Raw genomic sequence first — 26418 nt, forward strand, 5'->3', positions numbered from 1 at the left:
ATTTGTTATTTGTAATTTGTTAATTGCGTTTTTAGTTTCTTGATCTTTCAAGTCCAATTCAGTATGTTATTGTTTTGGCATTTTGTTTTTAGTTACGTTCAAGGAAGTTTCGTGACTTGTTAGTGGAACAGCATAGTGAGAGTTGTATAGAAAAAATCCTAAAGAAGTTTGATTCGAACTAAAAATGTTCGGAAAAGAAAACTTGTTGGCGCGCCTTAAATTGAGCTAAACAATTATTTTTTATTTATATGCATTGCTATTTATTTTTCAACGTGTTTAAGCATTAATCAATGATAATTAATATTTTTGTTTGACTAAACTATTTGAGGGAGAAATAATACTCTTGAATGTTATTTTCTTGCTCTCAAATAATGAATTACTAGGTTTTATTTCGCTTGTTTTTCAACTGCAAGTTTTCTAAAGAAAAGAGCATTATTGAGAATTTTCCAACTCAAATTTTCAACTTTTATTTTGGGTCTCTCGTATCTTTACATATTTTATATCTATACTTTTATTATAATAATTTTTACACATTAAATTCAAATGCATTAATTTATCTGTATATATATATATATATATATATATATATATATATGTTTATATATATTTATATATAATTTATTTATAAATATAAATAACAAAATTTTCCCTTTGAAGCTTGTTCTGTTTACTCAATTTTTAGTCACTATATTGAAATATGATCTGCATTTATAGCATTAGCTAGTTTCTCGTTTAGCCTGCATTCATAGTTGTGTGTCTATATAAGTACTTATTGATAGGTTACTGACTGCCACATTTCGGATTTCGTGTGCTGAACAATTGGCAAGTAATACCGACGACTCCCTCTACCGCTGCCACTCGGTGTTGTGTCAACCAAATAAAAGAGAATATAGTAGATATATTTGAATACCAGATTGGCTTGGGCTTGGGCTTGGGCTGGGCTTGGTTGATTTCTTTAAAACGTTAAGATTGAATAAAATCGTTTTCTTTTGCTTTAGTGTCTTATATCATGTCTGAAGGTAACTGAATAAAACGTCTTGCTCTGGGGCCAATAATTGAGTGGGTGTGAAGGGGTAGTATCTTAACCAACTTTTCCAATAGGCCACCCCAAGGCAAGCCCCCAGTGATATGTCTGGGGACCACTGGCACTAGAAGAGCGCTGGGGGGACTGCCTCGTCTCATGGATAGCCCAACATCGTGCGCTTTAGGCACTTCAAAGTTCTGTGGTTTCAAATATGTTTGTATTTTGATAGGGTTAACAATATTGGGGTAATCAATCAAGGACGAAACAAGGGTGGAAAGGAAGGAAAAGAAAGATAAAGTAAAGATTGTTATAAACTTAGAGCCAACTTAGAAGAAACTACGATATAAGCTCTTAATTACTTTAAATCATCGGTATCCTCAATTAAATCTGCGTACTCCTCCCAATCGTTGTTAGTCGAGCGTGTGCGCAAGTTTGATATTGTCGGTTCGTCCTCCTCCGCCTCCGCCCCTGCCTCGTCCTGGGCATCCTTTTTGCCTTTTCTGCGTCCTCCTCCGCCGCCGTCAGTGCCGCCTTCGTCGACCACCTCGTAGTCCTTGAGTTCAGCTTCCAGATCCTTTTCCCATTGTTCCTCTGGCAAAAGACGGAGCAACAAGCAGAATATCGATTAGAATATGCGTGGCTTAGCAGCTCGGTAACAGATATCTGCTTATGTAAGGATATAATAGGTTTTAGCATACATGGTTTACACATATCGTATATTGGTATATAGGTATATAGGTTTAGTATCAAAGGTGTCTAGGCAAGCAATTGAATTGTGGTTAGGTGACCATCCCAAGCAAGTACATGGTTGTTCTCATTTCAATCATCGCTTACGTTTACCTTCGGCTAGTCTCTGGGGATATAGCTAAGACATAGATTTTCACACACTGTTATACGTTTGGGTATGCGCACCGTGACTGAATAATAGCCGTCTACAAATAGTTGGAAATTTATATTTATTTTTGTACTTAGTCAATTGAGAAAGTCAGACAAATAGTATGGTTAACATTAAGGGTTTGGCTGAACAATATATTCGATCTAGCACTAATTGACGGATAGCGTGCACCCAAAAGTTCCCCAGTCCATGACTTGCTTGTAGTCCCAAAACACCACTTTGTGTGTGATATATTCTTGTTTCACACTCCGCAGTTAACCAAAAATGTTTACAACAAAAATAATATTTGTGTGTATTTACAGCATTTACGCATAAAAAGCAAGCGAACTGAACATTTTATTTATTATTTATTTACACACTGGTTAATCAGCTGGCAAACAAAATGTGGTAATATCAATTAACTTAAAATGCCATGTAAAGATAGAGAGAAACAGGGGAAAGAAACTGAGTCATCTGCGGCTTCTTCGGGTTTTAATTCAATTTTTTCCAGAACATTTCTAACGTATTCAACTTATTTTCATAGATTTTGTGTGGTGAGTTGGTCAAAAAACACGTACGATTTTATTGGTTCAGAAAGTGAAACCCGATTGAGTTTATATTGGTGCAGTATAAAAAGCGTATCGGTTTTTAAAGAAGCATCAAGTTATTGTTAAAGGTTTCTTTCTTCTTGCCCTCAACAGGTCTTTCACGCACATTGATGAAAACGATAATGGAAATGCTAAACTAAAAATAAAGCATTGTTTGGCTAAAACTACGAATCAATTTACACACACATACATACTAAAACATACGCAACGATTATATAGACAGGAGCGTTGAGGGAAATGATGGAAATTGCAACTACGTTGAATTGTAGGATAATATTTACATATAATATTGCTGAACAGAAACATTATGCAATTGAAAACCAACATGGAAACGATAATTATCACAACTAAAATGTGTTGCAATTTGTATATATTTGACTTTTTGTTTTTTGTTTTGCTCTTATTCAACCAACAATTTCTAACTTACCACACAAAATTTGGTTTCGGTTTTTTGTCTTTTTAGTAACATTTTTTGGATTTTCTTTCATCGGTTTATATAAATAATGCGTTTTCTGGGTTCAACTCAAATGTTCATTGTTGTCAAGTGAATATTTGTATAAGTATTTATATAATTTGGTTTGTTGTAGTACTTTTTTTGTTTCGCTTAACAATTTCTTTTCTTTCTTGTGGGCAATTTTGTAGTATTTTTTTTTGTATAATTTTGTTTTGTTTATTTTGTTAGTTGTATTTTTTTGCTTTTTGAAATTTAGATTTAGCATTTTGTTTTGTCTTTTGGTTTTAATCCATTCAATCTTCTGCAAGATGATTTGTAAATAAATCAAGAAATACATGAAGAAAAATAAATGTTTTGTTAAAAATGTTTTTCCATACAAATTCATCATCAAATATTCTTGGTAAGATACTTTTGGAAAATTTTGTGTATTGCTAGGAGAGGAGGTTAATTTTTGTGTCGCGGCCAGTTAAGAATATATTTTTTGGTTTAAACAATGTGGAGAAATGTGTAAAAGTAAAAGGCAAAATGAGAATTGGATCGGAAGAAACGGAGGAGATAACGAAAATTACATCTAGCTAATTTTTGTAAATGAACTTGAATTGCAAATTGAATAAAAAGGAGCACGAAATTGCAAAGAGAGAGCGAAAGTTGTATCAGTAGGATATATGTAGTATATAAGATTGTTTTGATCAGTTTGGTCATACTCAACTTGTTCGAAATTTGGTTTGTGGCTTAACTCTTTCTCAAACTGTTGCTTGATACTTGAAATCAAATTTTATACCATATGATACAAATGTATGTATATATTTTATTTTTTTATTTGCTAAATGGCAAACGAAACTTTTGAGTCGAGTTCGATTTAATCCAGTAAATATATTTATATGTGTTTATATAATACTCTTGTTATATTTTTGTTGCATTATTTCTATGTTTATAATGTGATTTCGTTTATATTTATTGGTTTAATGTTACTTTCAATTGATAGATTCGCTTTAGTAATTAAATGCCAGAGCTTGAGTTGGTCGTCATATAATAAGTAAAAACGATTTTCATACAAAATGTAATTTACACAAAAGAAAGAAACAGAGCAGAGGAGAAAAAAGAGAATTGTTCGGTTTTTACACTTGATTTGTACACACATTTTTGTTTGTTTTAGAATGTTTGTTCTGTTTATTTTGTATTTGTACAACAAAAATATATATTTTAATGTGTGGCTTTGTTTGCAAAATAGAATATGGTGTATGCTGGGAAAACAAAATACGCGACTCAGACAAGAGACATTTTTGTGCTCAAATGGCAATGAGAGTGTCTGCTAACTCCCTAAAGTCTAGATGAAAACAGAGCTAAAGCTCGCCGGCTAAGCAATATAACTAGCTGACAGCTACACGTAATATTTTTGGATGTTTTAAGAGTGGCATGTGTATGAATGAATGTGTTGTGTTTACCAGAACACCAATGAAATTCAGTTCGATCGATTTCATGGGACCAATGTATGTACAAATAATGTTAGTCTCAAACTAAAGTAACTTAAACTGCAGTAACAATAAGAAAGAAACTGAGAAGGGAAAGTAAAATAACACAAAATCTTACCATCAGTCGTGCCTAGTGCCAGTTGGGTCATGCTATCAATGCCCAATTTGCGCATGCCGTCTTGGATTTCAGCCAAGTCCGATTCGCTGGAGGCCTGAAAGTCGTCCGAAACGAATTCCGATTCGGAGATCTTCTGGCCCAGCTCTTTGCCAGCACGAGCCTTCGACTTGGCTGCCCCATGGGGTTCCTGAACCTCCGGCTCTATCACGGCCTTCGGCTGCTCGGCTATGGCTTTCAGACTGGTATCGCTCTTGGCTGGTTCGACAGTCTTGGTTGTGCTCTCTTTATTGGCCACTTCGTTGGCTGATCGTTTAACACAGTTGAGATTTTGACGGTCATGTTCGTTTTCACAGTGTAATTTCGTGTTGGAATACATCATAATAAATTAAAGAAAATAAAGAAAAGAAAACATAAATAAATCAAAACCAAAAAGAGGAAAACTAAGTAAAGTTAATCGATTTGAGGTGAGGCGCTGGGCGGCTGGCGACGTTCGTGGAGCGAGTTTCAATTGATCTCGAGACGCGATTGAGATGAGCGGAGTGGGGGAGTGAGGTAAAACCGAAAACCGGGACTCGAGTCCTCGACGACACAAGCCAGTGGAGGTGGTGGAGGGACAGATACAAATCAAAGGGCTTAATTCAACTTAAGACTTGAGCAAACTCTTAGGCGGTTAGTACAGACGCTAGCCAAGTTAGTTATTTCGGGACTCGAGGTTGTAATACTTTCAAAAAGGTAGATAGAGAGAGCGAGAAAACGTAAAACTTTGGATAGCTAGCGTGTGTGAAAAGGACTAAGAAGAAATCATAAGTTAAACAGGCGCGTGTGGATAAGGTGAACCAAAAACAAAAGACTTAGACCTAGAGAAAGATAGACAGAGTTTGTGGGCAGATAGATACAAGTACTGATATAGATACAGATAAAGGTATAGATAGATAGATAGATAGATAGATAGGTAGATAGATAGAGAGCGCGCGAGTAACGAGTGTGAGTGTTTGGTGAGCGAGACAGTCTGTTCAACCTGCATTTCATTGCATTAACTATTTTCCAGAGTTTTCAACGGCGAGGGGCGAGGAGGAGCTGCAGCCGACTTACCATCTTCGCCGCTGGAAGCCTGGCCCACGCCATCGGCGCCCAGGGTTCCCAGCTCGGCGGCTTGGATGATCAGTGAGACGCGGTAGAAGTAATTCCGCCAGAAGTTCTCCTCAGTGATGCTGTGGATAGTGTAGTGTCTTTGGTAACGTCTCTGTTGCTGACCATATACCTGCTATACTCACATCTTGGGCACCAGCTCGAATCGCATCGTCTCGAGCGCCTTGTCCTCGGCCATAATGGCTATGGCCGTGGGATAGGCGGTGTCGTAGCTAAACTCAAAGTCCACGCCGGCGGGCGGAGCGCGCACGAAGTTGCGGCGATCCTGCGACAGGCCCAGGATCTCCTCCTTGATCTTGGCCTCGTTGGCGTGCCCGATCCAGGGTGCTGCCCCATTGCCCACGCCGCCCTGGCCCTTGATGAAGGCCTCCTGCTCCTTATTGAACGAGTCGAGAATGGTCTGGGAAAACAGTCGTCAAATGCAATTTAAATACTTTTTCTTTTTCATTCCCAAAAGGCACTAGCAGGCACTCACATTATCCTTGACTGTTTCCTTAATTTTGGTGCCAGCCTTGCTGATGGCCGATGACAAGAAGGATCCAAAGTGTTTGGCCTGCTGTGTTACTTTTGTGGTAACTGTCGGACAGATTCAAATCAGAATGCGGTAAGTTTCAGGCCGTTCACTGCAATCAGCCCAAGAAAAGGGACTGCTACCAACTAAACTAAACTAAACTAGACTACAAAGTAAATGTTTCACTAGGGGAGCGGGTTATCTGGGTGGGTGGTTCAAACTACTTGTAACTCGGGGTTAGTAACCTGTCACCGCTTTCTATCTCAATCTTTTTGAATTGGCCAGTCGAGTTGACATTGATTCGACATTTAGCACAATGTGTTTGAAGTTGTCTCTTGTAATTTGGTTACCAATCAAAGTGTGACACGTACTTTTGACTTCATCGCCCTTACCCTGTCCGATTTGACCCTCGTCGCCGGTGGGCGTGCCACCGCCCGATGCAGGATGCGAGTCGGCGCCCTCCGTAGCGCTGCGATTACGCAATTTCGGCAGGGAAGAAACGAAAGAGATGGAAAAAGGACATATAAATATTTTTTAATTAAATAGTGTTCGTGTAGTCTTAACGATAGTGTGTTAAGCTCCAAGATTAATTCATGCAGCAGACAGCAAAGCCAAATAAACTTAAGTAAAATGTAAAAGGTAACCCACTTTATATTCTGAGAATTCTCAATAAACAAAAAAAAAAAAAAAAGAACTGAAACATAGTTTGTACAAAAAACTAGATACATCATCATGCAACAACACTTATTAAACGTGCTGTATTTTATATAGGTAAGATTATCAGTTGGGTTCTGTCTCTCTTAGCCAACTATAGGGATATCATTTTTGTTTTCATTCCTTTAAACATTTACTTTGGTTTTTTTCTAAGAAATGCCCACATATTAGTAAAAATTACTTTTACGTTTCCCGAAATATTATTATCTTTTGTGGCATTTAGGAATTCAATAAAATTTTGTTTTTATTTATCCACAAGCTTAATATTGGTTTACTTTATAACGCTTATGTATATTTACACGTATTCATGTTTTTGTATACAGCTATTCATTTATATTGTATTTTTCAGTTTGATTCGTGAATGCAAATGGAATGACGGAATCTCATATGAATGTCAGGATGAACGATGCCAAAAACAGAGACTACAAGGGGACAAATTAACGTAAGAAAAACAAGGATGATTAAAAAATGGGGAGCACACTGAGAAGTCATGCAAGGACTAGTTAGCATTTTCATGAATGCAACTTTCTTTTTTTTTTTTCTTTTTAAAGAATTCTCACCGGAGAAACACAAACACATAGCGATAGAAGGATTTTTAGTTGCTACTCAAAAAAAAAGAGACCAGGAGAAATAAAAATAATGCACCAAAATAATACACAGAAGGTAGAGCTACACAGCAATACAACGAGATGGGCTTGCATTGAAGACAAGGAAATAAAAGGACAATGATAATGGTACTGATAATGATCGGAATAATGACAATGATACACATCTACCAACAACAATTAGGGTTGAGCTTTGTTTCTTTTATCTACTGTACGTAGCCATAGGACTTGGTTCCAGATAGGTTTCTGGGTTTTGATTCGGTTTCCTTGACCTGGTTCGATGGGCCGCTCAATAATGATGGAATCTGATACTTTGGGCATTTATCAAAGTCGAAAAATTAAGATAGAATACTTTTTTTTTTGGCTTCGACGCGTTGAAAAATAAATTTAAATGAAATGGTTTGAAAGAACAGAAAAGATGGGACTGCCAAATGTGTGTTTAATGTTTTGTGTTGAAGAAGAAAAACTAGTTGCACGACTTAGACAAATGAAAATCGTTTTTGAACATGAGCTGAATGAAATGAGTTATGGTAATTTCAGTTCTTGAAATACAACATTTTTTTTCCGAAAATTGTGTCCATTTTTAAAGTTGGAGTAATAACAAACTTATCATTTTATAAATATATTATAGATACTAAGTAGTAAAGAAAGCTTGTAAATAAGTTATTAACTTATCCATATTCAAACATTTTTTAAAAATTTCTAAACTTTCGTAAAGGGACAAAATGTTGTATTTCCAATTTCAGGTTGTTTTTCTTCAATTATTTAGTTTTATATACAAAAACGTGGAAACAATTTGTAAATGTTGTTTTACAGATGGGGAAGAAAGATAGGGTTAGAGATAAAGAGATTTATAGAGAGACAGAGATCGTATTTCGATTTGTACAAAAAGTTATTAAATATGTGAAAAAGTGAAACTGGAACCAGCACAAGATAAATCGTGTAGAATAAATCAATAGGTAATTATAAATATATTGGTTAGGTGAAAATTCGCAACAATATCTCAACTAAATGTGTGAAAGAGAGCGAGTTCTCTTTGATGTGGAGTATATAGGCAAATCGTAAATAGTAAATAGTTATTATATAGTTCGAGAGAAACTTGTGTGTATATTGATAAGTATATAAGTAAATTGTGTGGAAAAGGCTTCAGCCGTTGGTTAAGCAAACTAATTGTAAACAAAACCAAAAAAACTTAAACCTCAGCTCATATTCTTTCGGTTCTTTTGAAGGAAAAAAAAACTTTTCGGCAACGACTTCAAACAAAAGGTACCCGCAAAATTGGAACAAAAGGCTATAAACTTGGGATGGCTTAAACCGAGATTAACCGAAGACGAAACCAAGGAACTAAAGTACAAACGCGCTTCTCATCTTCATTTCATAAAATTTTTGGCATTGGTTTGTTTTCAGCTTTTCAGCGGCTGCTTCGTATATAATTCCGTCATTGTCAAGCTGGCACCCATACCTAATATACCTCGACTTGTCGTCATCCTCGCCACCACTCACGGCTCCACCGGCGGCGGCCCCGCCCTCTCCGGCTGCAGCTCCCTCGGCGCCCTCGGCCCCCTCGGCGCCTCCGGCTTTGCGCAGTCCCGGAATCGATGGTATCGACGGCATGGCTGGCATAGCTGGCATCGATGGCATCGACGGCATGGCTGGCATCGACGGTATCGAGGCGTTTCCCAGCCAACCCTTGGCACTGCCCAACCATCCGCTGAAAAGAGGCAGGCAGAAAAAAAGGAGCATTAGTCGGGGGTCTGAGTTCGGGTCCTTAATCCTCGGCGATTGAGTGAGACTGACTGACAAAATGACAATCAATCTTTGCCCTAATTTGACAATATTCAATGCTTGCATGTGGGTGGCGCTGGATAAGGGCCTGATAAAAATCTATTATGTACTGAGTCAAACAATAAGCAGGCTCTTCCACTTGTCAGCAGCTTGTGCCTATATAAGTTCGCATACAGGGTGAAAACTAATTGATATGATCTATATAATATTTAGGTAAGGCAACATTTTTGTATCGATATACTCGTCTTGAAGAAACAATATATATTATATATATAAATATTCATATAATTGTTTCCTAAAGTCTGATAGTTTTCGGAGATTTAAGAGCTCATTTACAAATTTTGTTGGGATTTAAGGGTGTGTCTTGTGTAATAGTTTTTTGTTATATTAGCTACTGTCTTAGGGAAGCACCCTGTTTGAAGGCGCGTTGCTATTGCGTTAATCGTCCTGCGCGATTCATTGAACCATTTTCACACAGTCATAAATAAAATCCAGCTGACAAGCCCATAGGAAACGTGACAGCCCGACTACATGTGTGTGGTTGTGCGTGTGGGGAAGGCAATGTGTCCAGAATGCCGCTCGAGATGGCTTTGACAAACAGTTCGCCCCAGGCTGTGACACTGTGTCAGTCACTAAAACAACACAGGAATCACCTGAAAACTGAGAAACTGAAGCTGAAAAAAAAAAAAAAACAAACATGATGCATGAATTTTGCGCCGTTTGCCTTGGCAAACTTCGTCGGCAGGTGAACACCCCGTGCAAACACACATTCTGCAAGAATTGTCTCTGCAAGGTCTACGATCGGAGCCCCAGTAAAGCGTGTCCCCTCTGTCGGGCGCCCTTAGAGTACTACATCGTAAGTTCAATCATTTTGGCCCAATAATCGGAATCTGTCTAATAAAAGGACCGCTTTCTCTGACTACTTCACAGATCCAGAGGAACAACACCCTAAAACTTGTGTTCTTTTCATAAAATCGAATTGTTATATTCTGTTCTGTTGACTGTTTTAAATTGTTAACAAGTGTTTAAAAATCTGTTAGTTGATTTGTTTGATTTATGCTTGCACTTTATAAAGTGATTCAAACGAGTGTTGAATAAATCCCCGCTCAAGGTTAATTGAACAATAATGGTAATTCATTTTTAAAGCAACATTCTTTAAGCACCTGAAAATATCTTAAAACGTTCAAATTTGAATTGACAAACCCTGTTTTAAGTATAAGGAATTCAAAAAACCCTGGAACTGCGATAAAATAACTTGACTTAAGCCTTCAGGGTCTTATTCAGCCAAGTACAACAATCGATTGGGGACCCCTCCTCCTTCTATTTCACTTATTTTGCTTCGCCGCTCAGATATTCCATGCACATATTGCAATATTGAATGCTCGGCTTGCGGCGGTACAAGGAGAAGGGAATTGACGCGGAATGAGAGGAAGGACACGCCTCTTCTGTGCCTAGGATGTGGGGATGGGGGATGTAAGGGATGGTGGTGCACATACAGCACGCGCACATTCCACACAGAAAAGCGAGCTGAACTATAAGGGAAAATAGAATAAAACTCACAATGACAAGCAAAGGATTTCAATCGTTATGCGACTCGGGTAATGCGGCTTCCATATATATATATATCCTCTGATCCATATGCATTATGCTTCATTATGACGGGGCAAGGCCAGTAATCGACTGGACAGGCATTGCGCATACGCCGCGTTGAACGAGTGCCCAACGATGCGAAATCAGAGCAGCTGGAACAAAAAATCACTGCCGCAAATCGAATAAAACAGCAGCAAACCCTATTACACTTTTTAAGACTGCACTTAATTGTGGCGGCAAATTAAATTTTGCAGAAATGGGTCAAGAGATTAAAGAAGCATATGTCGAACAATAGCCTGAATACGCTCTGTGGTCCAGTCCAATTAGGGGACCAACTCGATAAACACACCGGAAAAGATATTGCATATCTATATACTATCTACTATCGCCTTATCATAAGCAATTGGCCAGCCTCCAAGTGAACCATTCCTCTATTTTCCTTTCTTTTTCCCTGGGTTTTCCCTTTGTGATTTATGTCTTCGTCATTGGCTAACAGAAAGCAGTGGGTTGAGGCTGGCTTTTACGCAGTTTTGCTGAACTGACAGCGGCGGCAACAGTTTCCGCTCTTATTTATGGCTCCAAGGTTTCCCATTTGGGCATTGCATAACTTAGTCCGAGAAAACCCGATAAGTGGTTGGTCATTCACTTGAGGGATGGCTTCTTTAAGTGGCTCACTCACAGTTCCTGAGGAATTACCAAAACCTCTCCCTAGTAGAAATCATAAATTTCGATCTTCATCCATTATTTGGTACGCATTCATATCGACATTCTGCTGTTTTTTAAACCATTCTTTTCAGCCAACTTTTTTTTGCCTTACAACCAGATTTCTCCCGTGAAAAGTTTTAATTATAAAAGTTTGGTGCAAACGCTGCGGCAAGCACATAGAACAAGAAATACGACATGCCGCAATGCCAGAAATCAGCAGAAGGAGTGAATTGAATTTTCTACAGCGGAATCTGACCTCAATTCTCTAGACATCTTCATCATAAATCCGAGGGGTAAACAAGACCGGTAAAAACTAATTAATTGGCCTTACTGGCGCTGGCGATCCATTGCAGAAGTTTCCAGAAGATAAACACTGCACAGAATTATGAAACTTTGCTTGTAGTAAACTAAACTATTGATTTTTCAATGAAATTGAAATGCGTTCAATTCCAGCGCTGTATTGTAAGGAAAAACCTAAAAACATTTATACAAAACACCGGACCTTTTGAAACATATTTGCCCATAAATTGCTGCATTATTTTCCCATCTGAATTTTGTAGAATAGTCCACACAATTTTCCCTTTTCAAAATTTTCATGGAGTCATTGCGTTATACTTTTCGAACAAGTGAATGACAAAACAACGAAAAGCGCACATGGCACTTATGTAAATTGCAGTCTGCCTGGGAAAAGCGAAAAGTGGGGTTTTTGGGCTGGGGAAAACAACCAGCGAAGGAAAATCAACGACAACTGCAATCGCAACTGCAATGGGAGAAGTGCAAGTGTGGCAAAAAGGGCAGGGGATTTGGGTGTTTTGTGTGCTTGCCTCCAAGCTTGACACTTCGCCCCACTCTGAAGTTCCCTTGATCCCCAATGCTATGATGCGAAAATTGCATTGTCAGCTTAGGATGGCGTCAACGGTTGCAGTTGCTCCATTAGTTCGTTCACTCTTTTCTGGCGAATTGGCCATTTTAATTGCTGAAGCCATTAATTGGAGTACTATGAAGTATGTACAATATTCTCCCTCTACTTGCTCTACTAATTGGATTGAGATTTTGTTGGCATCGAGCCGAGATTTATCCAGTTTTAAAGAGTCTAAATCGGATCCAGACAAGCAAAGCTGAAGGTCCAATAATTAAAGACCATGGCAACACCATTCCTTGTCATTCTGAGCCCTCCATCTCCTCTTCCCTTCGTTTTGCCGCCTCACAATGGGCCTGCATTTAAAGATAATGCTTGTAGGAAATTTATTACATTTGCCCCACAGCGAAAGCGAAAAGAAAGTAAAGCTAAATGCGTGTATAAAGCAGAAATAAATAATACCCGGCTGAAGGCACCTGCTGAGCTTCCCTTTCCCATCCCTCTTTCCAGTTGTTGCCAAAGAATCTCCGCCATCATCATTTTCATCAGTAAGCCCCAACCAGGCATTCTTGTTTTTTGGGTAGCTACGACAGTAGTAGAGTTAACTTTTTCTTTTATATTAACATGGCAAGTATAAACTTATAACATTTCGAGCAATTTAATTTTGTGCGTCCGAAATACTCTGCAGATTTTACTTTACTGATTTAGCTAGATTTTAGAAAGATATTTTGAGGAATTGTCATTTAGTATAAGAAAGATTCCTTTTCAATATTTGTCACTTAACTTTAAAAAAGCATTGCATATTTTTTGGGACGATCAAGTTAAAAATTCGACAGATAAACAAAAAATCGTATGTTTCTTTTTGTTGGTCCTGAACTTTGAGACAAAATATATTTGTAAAATACTGTTGAAGCTACCCTCGCCATTTAGCAAATGCCACACTCTGTCACAGGCGCAACAGCCAGCAAAGTAATGCCGAGAAAAGTACACATTTGACAAATTACCAGCGAGCAGGTAAACAGAAAGCGGATAAGCCCAGCCCTGTAAAACGAGACAGGAAAAGAACCACAAGCAGGAAATTGGGGAGCAGCAGGGATGCAGGACCATCTACATAATCATGGCCATGTGTGGCTATTAATAAAAGATGAACGCAACATTAAACGCCTGCATAAATGTGAGTCATCCATCCATCGACACGATTGCCATCCTCCTCGCTTTATTTACGATTTGGCCATGTGACATTTGACTTTTCATGCCTGGCAGATTTCTATTTTCATACCGCATTTAAGTTTTTATTTTTCGTCCGCTCATCCCCTGGCTTTGCGTTTCTTTACTTACTTTCTGTGTTTTTTATTTGCTTTTATTTTCAATTAGAGTGAGCTGCACAAACATAAATATCTGGCGAAAGTGTGCTATTAAATATTCATGGGAAATGCAGAGAAGGGGAAACCAAGCCGAGGCAAAATGCCGAGCCTAAATTATTCAGAGTGAGAATTGATGAACAAACTGGCCAACAGAGATTGAAACTCTTTGCACCGCTGCCAATTGGGCCAATCAACAAAGTCGAGCAGGATGGGAGCTTGGTAATTCATTTCGAAATCCGTTTGCTCACAAAGCCGGCAAAAATAAACCAACTTCGATTATAAAGTCTGACCTTTTTGCTGGAGCTGCTCGAACTAAGCTTTGTTTAAGTACGATAATTACATGTACTTTCCACAGGAATCTCGTTGGTAATTGCACGCCACCACAACTAATAGTTGCCACCGTTTGGACATAATCATACTTGCATAATTAAGCTCGTTGTCCGAAATCCCCATGTCTAAACCACTTAATATGATTGCCTAACGACTTTCGCAGCTACCGAGGCTTAAGCATTAAAGGAAACGAGCACCTAAGCCATATCCATTTAACAGGACGACAGCGATAAGCTCCCAAATACGACAAAGAAACATAATCGTCAAAGCAAGTCGAGTGCCGTAAAAATATTACGACTTGGCAGCTAAGCTTTAAAAAGGTGAGAGATTGAACACTTGAACAATTTAAGTAGAATTAGGAGATTGTTTTTGGTCCCACTCCCAGGGAAGTCTCACCTAATAAAGATGAGCAAGGTTAATTAGACCAAAAGTTGACGGCACTGTCTAAAAATAGAAAAGCGGAAAGAAAAATACCGTTCTGCATGCAACTGACAGGTGGAACGACAGGCATGTTTACTAAAGTATACCCATCTCATCGAAACCTTTTTCATTCCGTTCTGGTTTTTGGATTGGCAAGACATCTCGCATTTGCAGGAACACGCTCACCTGCGGCGAATGCCAATTGTGGCCACTCTGGATTCCATTCTGATGCCCACAACAAAGGGTATTGGTTTTTTGATGGAAACGAGTGCGGAGAATAAACCATAGCAATGCTAAATAAACATTTCAATACGATTCCTTCTCTACCCTCTTATGTATTTGGAAATGGAGCCAAAAATCATTTTAACAACGAATTTGTAATACTGTTTTAATTTTATGACTATCAGTCATCAGATTTGCAAATCCATACTCTGATCATTTTATTCTAAGAAAACCTTATCTCTATATTAATTTGTTTTATACAAATTGTTTGATGTAGTCAAATTTAACTACATTAAAACAATTTTTAAAAAGTAATTTTGCATATAATCCGTTTTATATATAATAAACTTTAAGAAATATTAAACTAAATTCTGATAAACAAATAAAATCAAAACTTGGCTTGGCTTGGCTGTTATTTTATGTTTTTTCTTTGTAAGTATTTAATGCTGTTCCCCTTTTCTGTCAATAGGTTAGCATTCGGTTGGCTGTGATTGAAAACTTTATAAATATAAAAACGTCCAACAACTGTCCTTTCACAATAGTACGATATCCCCTTTGATTAACTGTTTCATGCAACAAATTTCGGGTTTTACACACATTTAGTTATAGCCTTCGCTGACCCGCTCCGAGTTTAATGGGAATGACGGCGACACAGTCCCCGAAATGATAAACATCCCAAGGCAAAGGTTGGGACAATTGTTGCCAAGGGACTTTGGCTCCTGGACTGTGGGTCCTCTCGCTCAATCAAAAGCTGAATGGCGGATGAGTGTGTGTGGTCATGAGTCCAGAGGGCGGCCCAAAGGTGCACGGCGGAAATAAACTGGTAGCAAAAAGGTGCAAAGTGTTGGGAATTTTATGCGCATTAATTATACGCAGTCAGCACGCCCTTAAAATGCAAATGAATTATTTAGCTTGATATTTAAGCTGATTGAGATGAATTAACTTGAAATAAATATCAAAGGAAGGGGCCTCAGCAAGGTAACTTAATGCTCGACACGTGGGCGAGCGTTTAGAGTTGCGACTCGAGTTTCTCACGGCGATTGGGAGAGCTTCGCCAACCTGCAGGCGGTTAAACCAAGTTAGCACGAGTCCTTGAAAAAGTGTCACTACACATTTGAGTGTGAGAACTACCACTTTGACGCACTTAAACTTTCAGAGCCAGCGGGCAACAATTTGTATGAGTATTTGACTTTCCTAGGCGATTATGAAGGGGGTTACTCAACGATTGCAGTCCCTATGATGTTTTCTACCCAAAGTTGTACGCCATTTGGTGGCTTAAATGGGCGGCCGAGTTTGAGAAAAAGTTTCTGTGTTAATGATTTTCCGACTGCGAGAAAAAGTTTTCCTCTTACTTCGAGAGGAAAGGTAAATAGTTTTGTGTTAGGGCCAAAGAGTTGGATAATGGCTTCTAATTAGGTTTAATTGGAAAGAATAAACGTAATAATAATAAAATATTACAAACAATATGAACTTACGTGGCTTCGGATACTAATGAATCAACCAGGGAGACGGATTTGGGAAGTCTAAAAGAAATTATATAAGTACAAAACCAAATAAATAAAAATATAAAATAACAAAAGAGTTTCAAATTAAATCAAAGAGCCTACAAAAAATTAATTGAAATGATTTCAATATAGTAAATTAAAAGACAAACAAACAAATATTATTAAGATTAAACGAAAAAAGACCAAACAAATGTTATTCTCAATTTTAAACCTGAAAAGTTTTTTTTTTAATTTTTTTTTTATATCTTTCCTGCACTTTTCACTATATTTTCGTCTGAGTTTGTACGTCATCGGCATAATTACCTGCAAAGAGAATGAAAAGTTCCCAAAGTTAATGAAGATGTATATCGCCAGCGATTTTGAATGTATTAGGGAAATTAATTAGATAATTTCGTGTTGGGCCAACATAGCAGAAAAGGCTGGCGAAACGCCCAACCAAACTAAAATGCTTCCTGACCTGACCCTCTAATTAAGAAAAGGATATTATTACAAATGCGAAACAGGGCCGGGGCGCAGCGTGAAAGTGAAATATAAGTCCAAAGTTCATGCTCAAGCGGACCCAGTGGGCCATTCGTACGTATATAGACTCGTAAATCTCCAGCTGAGAGGAGAAAAACAATTTCTTAACATAAATCAACTCAACGGGGGAATTGTGAGTAGATGTTTCGCGGATATTTATGTAGCAATTTGCCGACAAGGGCAGGCACGTATTGATAAACAAAACAAATCGAATCGAATCGAATTGAATTGCAGGTAGGTGGGGGCGGGGGAGGTTGTCAGATCGAAATGTAATGCAAATCGGTTTCTGACCTTGACCCAATGAAAATGCCACAAGGTCCTGTGATACAAGCCCTGAGTAGCAAAACAACAGTATTCGCAATAGCGTACAACTTACAAAGGGCAACCAAGATAAAAGTCTAAGCTGGCACACGTCGCGTATACGTAATGCAACAAAATGCATGCAGCAAGGACAGCGGCATGGAAGTTGGGTGGGCGGTGTTGGCAGTGCTGGCAGTGGAGCGACAATGTTAAGGAGTGGCCATGCGTAATTTATGCCAACCGATGCAAAACAACAACAGTGGCAACTGAAAATTATATTCAATTAAGCAAAGGTCTTCGTTTCATCCACAGCCCACCCTTTTTCGCCAGCCACCCAACTTGTTTATGGCAAATAGTCAGCCACAGCCATTTGCCTTCATCACATTTCTTGCTGCGTCCTTTTACATAACTCGGCGTTCATTATATGGCTAATTAAGTATACGCCATGTTGTGGGCCATGGCACTTAATGCATTCTGCACTGTTTGCATTTGGTTGCTGCTCTCGTGGCAAAACCAATACTTGGGAACATATGGCAGCAACGTTAGTTTTGACGAGGGTACGCCTGAAACTGATGAGATAATAATGGTTTATGGCGCTTGATAAATAAAGCAAAACAAGCTCGTCCTTCAAGTGGAAACAAGGATAAAGTTGATTGCAACATCTGGCTAAATTAGTGTTTGAAAGAAATATGGAAAGTCTAAGAGTGATGAAAGTCAATACTATATTGGTTTCAACATCTTAACGTGGTTTGTTAGGACAGAACTTGTGTTAGAAAAAAAAGAACTTTCCAAAATTCCAACTTGGTATTCAGCTAAAAGCGTTTTACCCACAAAAAGAAACGAAAGTCTTTCTTAAAATAAAACTCAGTAAGTAGGCAACAGTTTTGGCGCCATCTTTGGTGATTTTTGACTTGGCAGCGATGTTGCTCATACGCCGCGTAGTCCCACACGCGCACCATGCAATGAAGCATCCAATGACTGCGCCACGATGCAGCAACGTATTGACCTTTAGCACACTTTCAGCAGCAATCCCTCTCACTGTCGCTCTATTATCTTAATTCTTATGCAAGCGAAACAGTGCTGGTTTTGTTGTGTGACTTGGCATATTTCATTACTCAATTACAAAGCAAACTGTTTGAAGAGCCAGAGTCAAATGGAAGGACTAAGCCGTTTGCAATTTTCAATTAACGGCCAAGTTGCACAACACACAGCGTGTGTCGTGCTGAGTCACAGATGAATGAATGAATCGCTGGCAGAATGAATGGCAGCACCCACACCCACACCAATACCAACACCAATACCAATACCAAAACCAAACCGATTTAATGAAAGATGCAGTATGGCAGCATGAGTTGATCTAATGCAAAAGGGCCACAACCTGAGGTCGTCATTTAATTAAGAAATGCTTTGACTCCGGTATGCGGTCACTGCTGTCAAACCAACAAGTGGGAATACCTACTATTTATGTACTTCTCTGTGGAGTACATACAGTCAAATCGATATTCCATATAACCATATAGCTGTTCAGGGCAAATTAGAAGACGGCAAGACTTTAATTTCGCTGTGGCAACTTTGATAGCCATTTGTAGATAAAGTCAGAAACCTTTTAAGAAGGCTGTTGGGCACGAAACTTTGTAAAGTAAAAGGTTTTCCTGTCACGTACAGCCATGGAATAAGTGAATTTTCACTTAAAGGATTGTGTTATCGGTCGTTGAAAGCTGCGAGAGGCAACATTACATTGGATAATGTCATTAGCAGTAAAGTCAAGTAATTTTGTTTATTGAAAAGCTGCGAGGGAAACTTTCAAGGATACTTTATCCCTAGAAACTTGATGACAACAATCGTCCAAAACACAAGCCATGCTCATTAAAAGTTATATTATTCCCCGAAAAAGGTCCCCCACAAAATTGGATTAAAATCGCTGTCGGCTGGACGGGCTAACCCAAAAGAGTTGAAATGCAAGTTTTGGGCGCTGGCTGTTGGGGCCTTTTAAATTGCAAATTGTGCGACGTAGAAAAACGTGGCCATGAGCCATTTTCCTAGGCTGTTGGTGCCTGTTGTTGACAGAATTAATTGCGCACGTTAGCGTCGCCTCGTGGCAGGCGAAACCGAAAATTGAATTGGTGGCGACGTGGCTGTCGAAGGAGCCAGCAGGATGCTGCAGCATCTGAAGCTGAAATCGAATTACGCGTGTTTGTTTCATACCAGCTCTAAACACATTTATGCCTCTTTCAGCCAAGGAATTGCATTAGGCCAACGGGAAACAAAAGCCACAGAGTTAGGTTCGCCAATAAGGGGTCGGAATTGATGCTCGGAGACGGAGACAATGAATTGTCCTGTCGCTATGAATGTCGAACCAGATGGCTCGTCCCTGCCACCTACACTCGGCATTGCGTATACGCCCCGTCATTGTGATTAGGCAGGAGCCCGAAAAAGCCCAGCCATAAATTTCAACTGCAGAGCCAGGCAGAAATTTATGAGCCACAGCACAAAACAAAATGGCCGTCCTGAAAGCTTGGGGCTATGTGTTTTACACTCGACCAAATCATCACACACCCCATCAGAAGGGCATAACCAGACACATGAGCAATTGGGACTGGCTTTTAAAACCGGCAACTGAGCTGCCATTAACGCAATGCAAATAGAACCCCCCAGCCACCCACACAGCTCTCGATTTACCCCCTCTTTGGTGGGTAGCTTATCAACAGTGATGTTTTCTACTTTCGCTTTTCTGTATTATTACTTTTCTTTTTTGGCATTTTATAGAGCGTGCCAGTTTTATGTAAATTTTAAATATTACTCAAGAGGCGGTTTATTTGCTGGAACCATTGGCTTTATGATTGTGACTGACAGGGCCCCAAAGCAAATCGGGGGGAATGATGTGTGATATCTACCGCCATTTGCATAGTTGGATAAGCACTGTGAACGTGTACTTAATGAGATACCAAATACCGCAGATAGCCGACGTGAGCTTCAACAGATAATCCTGGGAGTTGCAAATATACACGTATTTGTAATCAGTTCGTGTATCTTCATTGTGGTTTTGACTTTGTAAAACGATTGGTATTATTATTTAATAAAAGATTAAAAAAAAAAAGTACATTTGCCAGCAACTAGTTGTTGATTGGTTGTGAACATATAGGTTCTGTTTAACTTATTTGTAAATTTTTAGCTCGATTCGTTAAGGGAATTTTCCAAAACAAAGCCATATATACCATTTCCAAATAGTAATTTGGCAGTAAGAGAGTTCCGTGGCAACCCCGATAGTATGCAGGCACACTTATTAGGTGCGCTGAACAAGAAGGAACTAAGTTATTAAAGTTTAGACTTGCCAGTTGCACACTACATTTCATATAAATAAGGATACCATGATGACATTCGCAAAAGTTTTTGGCAGAGCATTTCTCATGCTGCGAGGACAGCGGGAAATAGAAACAAAGCACGTAGTCTGGCTGCCGTTTTTATGATACGCCGTAATTTGCTACTTTGACGCAAGTCCTGGGAGTCGCTTTTATGTGTGTGCGTGATGCGGCCCACACAAACACACACCCACACACACACAGTACCCGGCCCTCCCTGTCTGTTGCATCGTTTGTTGCCATTACCCGCCTGGCCTGTCACTTCCGCGCTCCGTTAATATTTATGTTTTGCCAACGCTTGTCTTGGCTCTTAACACAACTTTATCATCGTCTGCGTCTGCAGTGGCATCATGGCAACATTATCGCGAAGGCCTCAAACAGAACAGAAAGTTGTGACTGGCATTCCGGTGCCCTCGCTTTAGTTGACTACCGGCCGAGCACTTTCCTGTCCTGCGGACATTCAATTTATCTTTATTCGAGCAAAAGGCAAGCTGCTAACATATGTTTCCCCCCTCTCCGGCATGCTCAATTTCCATATGTTTCAGCCGTGTCCTGATTTTCATTGGGCTTTAAACCGAGTGGGTCGAGCATCTGCATCGTTCGCACCTTAGCCAGCCTGGGGTCACTTTACGAGCAGCATTAAATTTAATACACTTTTTCGATTTTTCTGCTCTTGTGTGTAGGGCCATAAAAATCCTTTGACCCACTTTACTTTCGGGCATAATTGACCGCCAATTGGTGTGGCAGAAGTGGCACGGACAGCATCGACGTGTCGAGGTCGAAAAGGTGTATGTATAAAATCGGTGTTAAGTTGATTGGGCATTTTGATGGCCTTTGATTAGCAATGGAGGCAGTACTGGGTAGCCAATTACAAATATTATTAAATTACAATATTTTCAAAAGCTTAAAGTTGGGACACAGGGACTTTTTTGTACAAATTGTATTTCCACTGACTTAATCTATCTGAAACCCAGGAACTAACATAACGTGAAACACGACCCGCCAAATAAATCAAACTTTCCGTAAAGTTTTATTTTACTCGTTTTGTGTGCGCGTGTGAAATTCCCTGGCCAACAATTAGGTAATGAAAAATTCTGGACAAACACTTAATTTGCATAAAAATTACTATTTATATGGGCCGAACGATTTAGCACGAAACAAAATGCCAAGGGTATAAAAATTAATTTGTGGTGCAAACAATAAACACACAAAGCCGCTTCAGAAAAGACTCAAGCACAGAGAATGGACAGCATAAATTGAATTAAATGCGACAGCTGAAAAAATACACAAAACAAATAGTTTTGGCCGGGTGGAGACCACCCACATCGCAGACGGCAATTAAGGTCCTGCCGAAGGAAGGTTCTGCCGAAATGAAATTGCACTGAGTGGAAGAAGGAGGAGCCCAGCCATTTTCGTGCAGTGCTGACCACAGAGATTGTTGCTTTCGGGGCCAGAATGTTAATTTGGCCGGCAAATGTCAAATGGCGGGCGGTTGGACGAGGCGTCGTTAGCACCCACGCTATGTCCTGGCGATGGCGATGGCACAGGCGATATGTCCGGCTGAGTCCTGCCTTGACATGAAATTTTAATGCCGCCTTTAAATTTAAGTAGCCTGCGAGGATTTTGCATTCGGCTTGGCAGCGTTTCAATTGGATTCCCGCCGGTCTATGGTGGTTCGTCTCTTATTTATATTTTTATATCCTTGGGAAATGTGTGTTCAGGAGGCCAAATGTCGTGTCGATAAATTTCTGTGGCTTTAGCCCACTTTTGGCTAGCCCCGATATATTTATTTATTTTGAGGCCATTGCTTTGACTTTTATTCTGTTTGCCATCTTCAGGTGGGCGGAACGGCTTTTCGTTGAGATTTGGGCCAAATGTAATATTTATATTTTTTCAGAAGAAATTTCTATTTGCATTTGAAAGGCGTATTTCAATCAGACCCAAGACTCAGCAACATGTGCAAATATTTGTTTCTTAACTTTTGTTTGCCCTCGTTTTGTTTTGTTAATGATGACCCGAATGGAATTCAGAATGCAGAATGGTAACTTTTTGTCCGCAATCAAAAGTTGCTGTTATTGTTGGCGAGCAAATTGTGTCAAGCGGCGTTAAAAATGCATTGCGCACTTATTAGGAGCGCACCTTGTTTGTCCTGCTTATTTGTCAAGCCATTTGGGCGCAAGATGAAACAGTTCTTACTCAGTTACTTCGCCCTGCTTTCTTTTTTGTTGGCATAATTTTAGTAACAAAGGCAAGGACACGTATACAAACACACTGCCAGAGAGCAGGGCAAGTGCAAATAGCGTAAATGTCCTTGAAACCGCCAACAACTATGGCCCTGGCGCTGGCGAAAAAAAACACACACACAGAACACAAACGCATGTTCAGGTGGGGTTTTGCAGGGCTAACAACTGGGAATATTGCATTTGGTAATTACTCCAGCATAGCCCCATTTTCGGGTAATATTCGATCGATTTTTGGCCACAATCGGGGCTAAGTTCCCTTGCCATAATAAGCAACTCGTATGCATGACAGCGAAATTGAAAATTGAATAAATTAATTCATTGGAAATTATAGAGATTTAGCGCTGATTGTCGAGCTCTGGAGAGGAAATGACAGGAGAAAAGGCGAAAAGACAGGCAACAAACCAGCGCACACGTTTTCTGAATGCACAATTATTAAATAGGCTGACAAAAGGACAACAAGGGGTCGTGGTGGGTGGAGGAGTGGAGGCGTGGTGAATGCTAGTAGGCGGTCGACATGTCGTCGTTTTTACTCGTTTTGGCCACATCACATGTGCACATTTCGCAGAGAGCGTAAGGCATAGCGTTTCGTTTCGGTCTCTCTCGTATCGATCCGCAAAACGAGCAAAAGTCAACTGGAAACTGGAAAGCAACCACCAAAAGAAACACATCCTGCCTGCCCCCAAACCACCACCCCCCGAATCTGAATCCTCCTGCTACAGCCCCCTCCTTGCCGACATTGGTGACACTTTTTCGCACACAGCAAAAGCTGGTCAAAAAACCGAGTCTACCAGTGGTCAAAGCGGAGGAAGGCGAAGGGACAGCAACTAGCTCGAATGACTCAACATTTTGTGGTTATGCAGGAGCCACGTGCAAATTATTTTCATTGGAACCCACAGAAAAAACAAAGTGCAAGATACAAAAAGACACACGAAGCTGGGCCAAGTCGTCAATGTCAATTGACAGTGAAAGGACGACCGTACAGCGGGGAAAGGAGAAAGGGGCATCGGCATCCGTTGAATCGGCGTGACACATCACGGACTTAAATTTCAAAGACAGCGACACCAGCTGTTGGCAGCTGGTTGGCAAAACGTGCCACGGATCGACATCTTGGCCCAGTGCACTCTCGCACAATTAAATATTAATGCGCGAAATTAAGTGAAAAACAAGGGCATTAGTTGTATTTGGCTTGTCTAAAGGATTAGCCAGCAACTTGTGGCATTAGCAGGTCATCCGACACCCCGGGCTTAACTTGTCGAAAAATCAGTCCAATAATTGGATTTTCCTTTCACTTGTCGCTGATAAATGTTATGTCTTTGTGGGAAGCGAAATACTGGAACCTCAGGTTGCATTAACACTCTTACGAGTGTAACTTAAATTTTGGGTGCGGACTTTTTGGGTGTTAGAGATTGATGAAGTGCCCAGGAAAAGGCATGAAGAAGAAGGTCAAATGATGCGGAGAGGTCGAAAAGAAATAGGGCAACGCAATCATTCATTTTGAAAGAAGGAAACCATGAACGATGTCGGGAACTTGCAGACATAAAGCTTTTCTTTTCCTTTTTTGGACAGTTCAAGGGTTGTCTTGTGGTTAACCAACCTAGTTTTTAAACAAGGAAAATCAATGCATCTAACACAAAAGGTTATAAGAAATGAATGTTCGAAAGGTATGCATACTTAATTCTAGGAGCTTAAAGAATTTAAATAGTAATTGGTATAAGCCCTTTACTAAAAAGGATACATTCAAATAAAAGAAAATCAACTATTCAAAGCTCAACATAATCCTTGAATTTAAACCATAGAATTCTGCAATTGGAGCACGGCTCTGCACTCTTGAGATTCCATTCCACAAATCATCAATCGCAATGCATTCTAGCCAATTTTCCAAGCATTTGAAAATTGAAATTGCTAGCCATAAAAGTTGAGGGCAATAAATCAACTCCCACCGTGCAGAAACGAAGTCGTATAAAGATACTTATATAGCGAGACGAAATTATCGGGAATTTAGTTTGCAGTTTAAGCAATTATGTTTAGTCACGTCAGCACGTGCGGAATGCAATGAAATATGCAGGAGAACCGGAGTGTGCCAACTGTGATCAACTGGAGGGCAGGAGGTGCACCGCCGGTCGAAATGTTAAAAGGTACAAATTGCAAGGTCACATCCGCACGCCATGTCAGGATCTGGCTTTGCCTTTGCCTTTGGCGTTCTCGTCACGGAAGACTGGAAAGATGGGGCGAAGCAGGAGAGGATTACCCGGGGGAAATGTTACGATTGGCACTCACCTCTTGCCAGCTTCCTCGCCCTCCAGTCCTTCAGCACCGGCGGCGGCAGCTGCCTCCGGATCCACGGCTGCCGACGAGGTGGCCTCCAAGGATGTGGAGGCGGCTGCTGGAGCGGCCGCCTCTCCTGTGGGCGCGGGCACATCCTCGTCGCCAGCGCCGCCCTTCACGGCGCCCACCAGCGAGGTAAATTGATTTGTTAGCCCCGAAAACATGTTGGCTGCTTCTGCTCCTGCTGCTTCTGCTGCTCCTTTGGCTCCCTTCGCTGTCAAGGATTAGTGGTGTGGTTGTGGTTGTGGGAGTCGATGTGTGTGTGTGTCCTGACCAGGAAGACGTGCGCACGTTCGGCTCTCTCGCTCTCTCTCGCTACTGCTGCTCTCCCGCTCCTTGCGCTCCAAGTTTTACTACACTGGACAGAGGCAGATATGTATGGTATTTTGTAATAGGTTTTTCTTTCTTTCAGTGTTTCGTTCGCACCACAGAAGTTTCACTTTCAACAACGCTCGGCGTTATGTAAATTCTCGCATTTAACTTGCAATTTGCACGCGCTGCAAGATGGCATGGAAGATGATGCGTCGTCAAGTGGGAATGGAAAATATGGGTTTAATTTGCAACTTGGCGAGGCGGCGGTGGGGAAAATCAATAAAACGGTCTGCGAATTGCCTGACTATTGGGCACAATTACACGATAAATACTCTACGATTCGATCGATTTTCCACATGGACACACGCCACTGCCACTCTCGAGTTTGTTTTATTGGCTTTTCTCCTTTTTTGCCTTTTGCACAACTAAAGTAATTTGATTCGGTGCCAATTACCACTTGAGCTTTTGATTTTCTCTGCCAACTGGATTTTTTGCTTTATTGGGTTCTTTTTTGTTATTTGGTATTTGGTCGCCAGGAGACTTTGGATTCTCGGCTGCCCACTTCGAAGGTCCTCTGAAAACTGACGGAGCAGCGGAATGGCAATGGCTCAAATACCGAGCTGGAGTCTTCTCTCTCGGATTCTCGCTTTCTCCCTGGAAAAGTGGAGTCCAGCCCCTCCTCCGCCGCAGCTTAATATTGCGATTTTCGTTGGTGGTGGGTTCTCCTTTGTGCGCTGGAATGATGACTTTTCTCGATTTCTGCGCATGTGCGCATAATTTACTTATTTAGATTTCGCAATTTGATGGCGTTTCGGCGTCGTTGGCTGGTACAATTAGACAAACAATTGACACGTCTGAAAAAACAACAACTGCGCAGCAATAACGATTATTCTCGGCTGGTTTTCTTAGCCAGTGCTGCCCATCGAACAGCTGACTGCAGCCGGCCGATTACAGTGCCGCCCTGCCTATCGATATCTATCGACTTGTTTGATTTGAAAACTATTATCAAATTATTTCAGTTCTAATTTCCCAATTGATAAAGCAATTTCAA

The 26418-nt window shown here is 40.2% G+C and overlaps 3 protein-coding genes across 19 annotated transcripts; 2 read left to right on the plus strand and 1 right to left on the minus strand.

Moving 5' to 3' along the window:
• Window positions 1-596: 596 nt before the first annotated feature.
• Window positions 597-26268, minus strand: LOC108140533 (synapse-associated protein of 47 kDa). Of its 17 annotated transcripts, XM_017263342.2 has the most exons (12): window positions 25822-26267; window positions 25482-25552; window positions 25008-25413; window positions 16280-16327; window positions 8992-9240; window positions 6582-6679; window positions 6175-6275; window positions 5825-6099; window positions 5643-5761; window positions 4551-4853; window positions 1384-1615; window positions 597-1221 (listed from the first exon to the last, which is right to left on the minus strand). In XM_017263342.2, exons 3-12 carry the CDS (start codon window positions 25217-25219, stop codon window positions 1179-1181), a joined length of 1680 nt encoding a protein of 559 aa, XP_017118831.1. In that variant the 5' UTR covers window positions 25220-25413; window positions 25482-25552; window positions 25822-26267; the 3' UTR covers window positions 597-1178. The 17 variants fall into 17 exon arrangements, 15 of the variants coding, with proteins under 15 accessions (XP_017118831.1, XP_017118833.1, XP_017118836.1 ...); XM_017263344.2 differs by lacking the exon at window positions 25482-25552; XM_017263347.2 differs by having other exon boundaries at window positions 6603-6679; window positions 9001-9240; window positions 25008-26268.
• On the plus strand, window positions 9794-10430 carry LOC108140535 (RING finger protein 151). The gene is made up of 2 exons (XM_017263358.2): window positions 9794-10170; window positions 10245-10430. The coding sequence occupies exons 1-2, from the start codon at window positions 10012-10014 to the stop codon at window positions 10284-10286; spliced, it is 201 nt and encodes a 66-aa protein (XP_017118847.1). The 5' UTR covers window positions 9794-10011; the 3' UTR covers window positions 10287-10430.
• LOC121467610 lies at window positions 10566-15128 on the plus strand (the record flags this gene model as incomplete). The annotated part of the gene is given in 1 exon segment (XM_041709527.1): window positions 10566-15128. A coding segment is annotated over 1 exon segment (165 nt), but the record flags the coding sequence as incomplete, so codon positions are not given.
• Window positions 26269-26418: the final 150 nt, after the last annotated feature.

Source organism: Drosophila elegans, unplaced genomic scaffold, assembly GCF_018152505.1.
Source record: "Drosophila elegans isolate 14027-0461.03 unplaced genomic scaffold, ASM1815250v1 contig_476, whole genome shotgun sequence".
Taxonomy (NCBI): domain Eukaryota; kingdom Metazoa; phylum Arthropoda; class Insecta; order Diptera; family Drosophilidae; genus Drosophila; species Drosophila elegans.

Bases quoted from the DNA above. Each gene is read 5' to 3' on its own strand.
- LOC108140535 (XM_017263358.2), top strand. From the start codon at position 10,012: ATGATGCATGAATTTTGCGCCGTTTGCCTTGGCAAACTTCGTCGGCAG. The intron at 10,171-10,244 runs GTAAGTTCAATC...ACTACTTCACAG, and splicing joins CGCCCTTAGAGTACTACATC to ATCCAGAGGAACAACACCCT.
- LOC108140533 (XM_017263344.2), bottom strand. From the start codon at position 25,219: ATGTTTTCGGGGCTAACAAATCAATTTACCTCGCTGGTGGGCGCCGTG. The intron at 6,680-8,991 runs GTATGGGTGCCA...GCGTAATCGCAG, and splicing joins GACAAGTCGAGGTATATTAG to CGCTACGGAGGGCGCCGACT. The intron at 6,100-6,174 runs GTGAGTGCCTGC...CTGTTTTCCCAG, and splicing joins AGGAAACAGTCAAGGATAAT to ACCATTCTCGACTCGTTCAA.